General features: G+C 39.2%; 1 protein-coding gene across 1 annotated transcript in view; it reads right to left on the minus strand.

The window, feature by feature from the left end:
* The window catches only part of ADAMTS2 (ADAM metallopeptidase with thrombospondin type 1 motif 2), a 451457-nt gene that overhangs the window by 304224 nt on the left and 140511 nt on the right, over positions 1–6722 (minus strand). Inside the window, exon 3 of the mRNA XM_027841791.1 lies at positions 394–547. Within this exon, the coding sequence (XP_027697592.1) occupies positions 394–547 (154 nt within the window). The remainder of the gene's footprint in view (positions 1–393; positions 548–6722) is intronic.

Genomic DNA, 6722 nt, shown 5'->3' on the forward strand with positions numbered 1-6722 from the left:
TACCTTCAAGTAGAGAACTTCTGTTTTCACAGACAAAAATGCCTGCATTTTTTGTTCTCAAAATAAAAACCTGTTAGTTTAATTAAACCAATTTTAAAAATTGGCCACCTGAAGGTCAATTAGCTGATTTTTTTTTTAATTTCCAAAATACACAGTTCTGATTCAGTCAGTCAGCTTCATGTACCTTGGACCCAGTACAAAATCCCTCCCACATGTGGTTGTACTCTCTGGTAGCTGCAGTACACTTCAGTTCCAGACAACGTGGCAATCTGCTTGCCTCTCAGGATTGGAAGGTCTCAGGGGAACACATGGATAATCAAGGACAAAGAATTCTTGAGCATCTCAACAACCAACAAGGCCTTCTCCACCAGTCATGAGTATTCTCAGCTTTACCTGAATACACGGTTTCCCTGCTGTCATTGAGAAGGAGCTTTGGAGATGGGGGCCTGCGATAGACCACATGCATCCTGCCATCGTTCTCCTGCGACATCCCCTTCTCCAGAGGCTCAATGAAGAATTCATCCTTGTCTGTGCGGATCATGCCAGCCTAAAAGGAATGGGGTGGAGACAGAGCATTTCAAATTCCTCTCCATGCAGAAGCCATTCAGAGTCAACAGTTACAATATGCTTAAACACACTTTAATCCTCTCGAGAGAGAGCAGTCAGAAGGCAGAGAGTAAGCAAGGTGAATTCTTTATTAGAACCAAATAAAGCGTCGGTTCCCCAATCTGACAAGGAAGGGCAATGATAACACACAAGCTCCCAGGGATTCTGACTTCAACCCAATTAGCTAAGGCTTGGACAGGGATGTGGGTGGGACATGAGAACCCGGATTCAAAGACCTTGGCCTAAGGCACAGCACAATGGAAAAGGGGTGGTATGACCTTAGCTATTTGTCATCCCCAAACTGCGCCAGGAGGTGCTCAGTTCCCACTGCTTGATAAGCCAGGGATCAATGCATCGCTGACGATTGGACCAGAAACACTCATTTATGGAATACTGATTGTGGCCAACCCCGCCCATCCCCAGGACAGGATCTAAGTCCTAGAAACAATGTTTACTCCCAACAGGGTGACTCTGCCTCCACCCCATTCTCCATTCTATCATAGGGACAGATTGTTATTGAGCCCCCCAGGCAGCTGTGATATAATTGTAAGAGCCTCTGACTTGGAGTCAGAAGAATTGGGTTTGAAACTCAGTTCTGCCAATTATGTCCTGTGTCCTTTAACCTTTCTGAGCCCCTCATTGTCTTCCTTTGTGAAATAGGGGGGAATAATACCTGTACTACCTACCCAACAGGATTGTGGTAAGAGTCAAATGAAATAATTTCTGGAAAGTGATTTATAAAATATAAAAGATTAAATGAATTTGAATTATTTTTATTCTTATTATTATCCAGGAAGGAAGATTTCCCCACATGAAGTCATTCTACACAAAAGCCACAGTCTATTAACCAACTGCTCAGTCATTCATTTATTCCACAAATATTTATTAAGACTCTACTATGTGTTGACTAATACGGAAATATGTTTTGCATGACTACACATGTATAACCTGTATCAAATTGCTTACCTTCTCAGTGAGGGGGGTAAGGAGGGAGAGAGAGAATTTGGAACTCAAAATTTTAAAAATGAATGTTGAAAATTGTTTTTACACGTAATTGGGGAAAAATAAAATGCCAAAATTAAAAAAAAAAAAAGAATCTACTTATGTGTGTGATGTCAGGGTAGCAGACCAGCCTTGGAGTCAGGAAGACCTGAATTCAGATTCTGCCTCTGTTGTATATTAGCTGTGTGACCATGAGCAAGGCACTTAAATTCTCAGTATCCCAGGCAGTTTCTAAGATCATGCATTATTGGAAGAGTTGCCAATTTGCATTGCTTAAGAGGGTTTCTACACCAGTTATTTCTCTCACTAATGAAAAATTTCCTCTACTACCTCCCTCACTGGCTTGTTAGTAAGAAGATAATTTATATGAAGTGTCTTATAAATCATAAAATGTGACACATATATGAATTATTATTATTAGTCACGAGGGGGAAATCCATGAAAAAAAAACACTCTACCCAAATAGCATATGCCAAGACCCAATTGCTCCATCGTTCATTCCACAAATATTTATTATGTACCTACGATATATACACAGTCTTCAATTAAGACCAATGGAGTTTGGGTGAAAACCAAACTTTTCCCCTAGATCCTTCCAACTAGGCAATACTCACAAACGAGTTGACTTTGAGAAGAACCACAAGGAGATCCTAGAGACAAAAGAACCAAGCTATCCTTTTCATGTTCATACAGTGACATTATTTTTGTTATTTTTTACAGGCTTGTGGGTGACAGAGTTTGTAGCAACAAACAGCTGGTAGGCATGCTGTAGTGGCTTGAGTTCCCGTTAATCATATGAATCACTGGCTTTCTAGGAAGCATGGGGACACACCAGAAAGTAAGGCTGGTTCCTTGTGTTTTTCCAGGAAATAGATTAGTCAAAGGAGGGCGTTTTGCATTTAACAAGATAACAGTCACAACATGGGTAGGTATGGCCTGAATGAGCAGAAGAAGTTTTCACTTTTTTCTTGAAACTGGTTCAGAAGGTGTAGTGGAGGCAGGTGAAAAACAACTCTGTTTGGAGTCAGATAACCCAGGGTCAAATCCCATCTCTGACATTACTCATATGACTACAGGGAGACTGCTATAAAATGAGGGGGTTGGGCTAAATGGTCTTTAAGGTTTCTTCCAGCTCTAAATCTAAGGTCCTATGGTCTTACCAGTGGAAATGTATTCCAGGTCCTAGACCCACTCTATCTCCCTTCAACTTCCACTATCAGATTTAAGTAAAGGTCAGAGCCAGGACAAATATAAATGCCTGAATGGGCCTGAATAAGTCCCATCGGTCTTATTCTATACTGCTGTGTATCTCTTCCTCTCATTGATTAATTCCCTAAATTGCCTTGAATTCATCATCTCTGTTGTGATCATTAACACGGGTTGAATTGGTTATTTTAATGATGGAATTGACCTAAGGAAGTGGAATGGAAAGTGGAAAAAGAAAGCTCTTCTGACTTATGCTTCTCTGTTTCAACTGCCTCCCGGCATCCTGTTAGTGCAGTCTTCCCTGATAGGTCTACCCTGAGCACTCTTCCCTCTCTTGTCCTTGTCAATTTATTCTACTCCAATAGCTTCATCTATCGCCTCCTTGTCTGTGATTCTGAAATCTACGATATCCGATCCTGACCTCCATCCTAAAATCCAGACTCAAATTTCTAGCTTCTGGTTGGATATCTGTTATAGAGTTGCATTCTAGCCCCTAGTAACTGCCTGGGGCCTTTTTTGTGATCATGATATGCCCCAAAATAGGAAGTACTAAATCAAAAGCCCTGAGTAAATGTTAACCTGTTTCTACACCTAGAGTACATTTTAGAATCTGGAGACTGGCTCAGAAGAGTTAAGAGTTAAGTCAGAAATTCAGGCCATGAACAAACTTTTGACCATACCTTTGTTTTTTTGCCATACTTCCAATTCCACAATCTTGGAGTAAAAATCTTTGAGTCCTCATTTTCCCTCAGCCCACATATCCAGTCAGTTGCCAAGTCTTCTCAATTCTACTTTCATATCATCAATAGCATCCTCTCAATTCGCAGGCTATTATCCTAGGTCAGGCCCCCATTTCTTCTCTCCTGAATTATTGTAATAGCCTCCTCCTGGTTCTCTCACTTGTCTTTCTCTTCCTTCTCCAATCCATCCAACACAAAGCTTCCAAAGTGATTTTTTTTTTTTTGCTTCTAGGTGAGGCAATCAGGGTTAAGTGACTTGCCCAGAGTCACACAGCCGGTAAGTGTTAAGTGTCTAAGGCTGGATTTGAACTCAGGTCCTACTGACTCCAAGGTCAGAGCTCTGTTCACTGTGCCACCTAGCTGCCCCCAAAGTAATTTTCTTAAAGCAAAGATCTGACCATTTCACTACTCAATAAACTCCAGCGGCTCCCTATCACTTCTAAGAATAATTATAAATTCCTTTGTTTGGCATTTAAAGCCTCCCCAGACTTTATATATTGTCCCCCCTTATGCACTCTATGGTCTTCCCATATCGGTCTTTGTACTGGCTGTCTCTCAGGCCTAGAATGCACTATCTCCTCCTCACCTCTGGCTCCGTAAATCTTAAGTTTCTTTTGAAATTCATTTCAAACAATACTTTTATGTGAGTACTTTTCTGATTCCCCTCACCCACCAAATAATTTACCTGGTATTCATTCTGCATATACTTTCATATATGTATATGTGTCCATCTTGTCTCCCCTAATAGAATGTAAGCTCACTGAAGGCAGGGACATTTTTTATGTCTTTGTATCCCAGTGCCTACCATAATGCCTGGCACATAATAAGCACTTAATAAATGCTTGTCAATTGATTGATTGAGGTATCCGAAGAATTATAATGTCCCCTGGGATCTGAGAAATGTACATATTAATGTTTCATAGATTATAGCCAAGACCCCTGAGAGTAGGTCTTTATCTCTACAAGAACAGTCCTAGTGGATTTACTGTCTACTACAGAGTGAAACTCTCTTCTTCTTTCCTTTTCTCCCTTCTTTCTTTCTCTCCTTTCATCACCCTTTCCACTGATTACAATCCTCATAGATTCCAAAGCATAGATCTGGGAATAGAAGCAAAATCTTGCTTGTCTACCAATCACTGGGAACCCCTGAGAAGTAAGGAAAATGGGTAAAACATCATGGACATACATCAGAGATGGGACTTTTAATATATAAAGAAGAAAAATCTCAGATAGCAGATTTGTTGTTGTACTTCCCAACTAGGTAATATGACATTCAAAGTGGCCAACTGAGATATTTCATAGAGACTCATTTCAAAACACAGAATTGAATATTAGTACTAGCCCCAGGCCTTGGCCAAGTCAGCTATAAAGGCCTTGGTTGGCTGTAGAAAATAAATCTCATTGGAGGACGTAAATTTTGTGCCTGGACCCATCTTTTCACTTTCCTACTTTGGATACTGAATTACCACAAAATCACTCATTTGGAAGAGCATTTGCTGCCAAGTGGTAGGAAAATGTAGATAGGAGAGACTGGTCACCTTTTCTTTTCATCCACCCCTTTGGACCTAAAAACAGTATTAATTCAATCTGGATGTCACCCCACAGGCACCTCAAACTCAACTGAACTCTTCTCTCAAATCTTGCTCCTCATCCTGATTTTCCTGTTTCTGTTGATAGCACCACCATCTTCCCACTCATAGATTTAGAGCTGGAAGGGGCTTCAAAGATCATCAAGGGCAATCTCTCTATTTTACAAATGAAGAAACAGTCTTAAAAGGTTAAATAATTTTCTCAAGATCACATAAGTACTAAACATATACATACATACACAGTATTACTACCAGGAATAAAACCCTACAAAGCTGAGTCTAATTCTCCAGCAGGGGACAGAGGGGAAGGAGGACCTTTAATGGAATAGAGGACTTTCAAGTCTAATTGATTAAAAAGACCAAAGTTGAGTAAAAACTTTGAAATGCAAACAAGAATCATGAGGAATCTAGAAAGGTAAACTCATATGAGCAATTGGGAAGGAGTTGTATGATGATGTAGTATGAACATCCTATGTAGGAGGAGAGATTCAAGCATCCCTTCAGATTCTTAATGTCTTCAAAGGATATCAAGGGAGTTAACTAAGAAAAAAACAGAGTACCTTGGGGTGGCTTTGTTGGGTTATGAGGGTTTGAAGAACAGAAAGAGAAATGAGTGTAAAAGGAATAATCTAATGTAGAACGAATGAAGAAGAGGGTGGAACTTGCTATTTCTCATAATTAGACTACGTGGGAAGACTAAATAAAAGCATAGAGGAAAGAGTAGGGAGAGAGGTATCAAATGAATCTCATTTTTACCTGAACTGGCCAAAGAAGGATTGAAAACACACACACACACACAAAGAATTTGATGTACAAATACATAAAACTCAACAAGAAAACAGGTTGGGATGGGGCAAGCGTGGGGTAAGAAGGATGATAATGCCAGAGAGGGAATAGTTGCAAGTAAAACAAAATTCCTTATCTGGAAGGGAAAATGAAGAGGAGAAGAGAGGAAACTAATGGAGTACCCATCTATTGGGGAATGGCTAAATAAATTATGGTATAAATGGAATGGAATATTATTATAATTTAAGAAATTATGAAAATGACTATTTCTTTTTTTGATAAATATTTTTTATTTATTCATTCAGAACTATTAGTCCGTATATATCTATTTTCTCGTGTGTACAAAATTCTTATGAGAATGAACTTTACATGTACTCCAGTTATCCTTGATGAGAACATGAGAGGTCTACAGCTTTCAAATGACTGTATACAACAAGCCATATAGAATCTTCACAGTAACACAACTGACAGAGAGTATATGATCCAGTTGTGTTTATTATTTTAGAAACCATTATCCTGGTTGAACAAAATAAAGCCGTAAAAACTATTCTACCAAGCTTCTCTCTTCTCCAAGACTCCTATAATTTGATCTTTTTATGGTCATTGTCTCTCTTGATACTATATGTTTTTTAATTAATTTATTTATTTGTATTTTCAACATTCACTTCCATAAGCCTTTGAGTTTTAAGTTTTCTCCCCCTCCCTCTCTCCCTCCCTCCCCAAGATGGAGTACAATCTGATACAGGCTCTACATATACATTCCTATTAAACATATTTTCACATTAGTCACATT

Source organism: Vombatus ursinus, unplaced genomic scaffold, assembly GCF_900497805.2.
Source record: "Vombatus ursinus unplaced genomic scaffold, bare-nosed wombat genome assembly UNPS02014863.1, whole genome shotgun sequence".
Lineage (NCBI taxonomy): Eukaryota > Metazoa > Chordata > Mammalia > Diprotodontia > Vombatidae > Vombatus > Vombatus ursinus.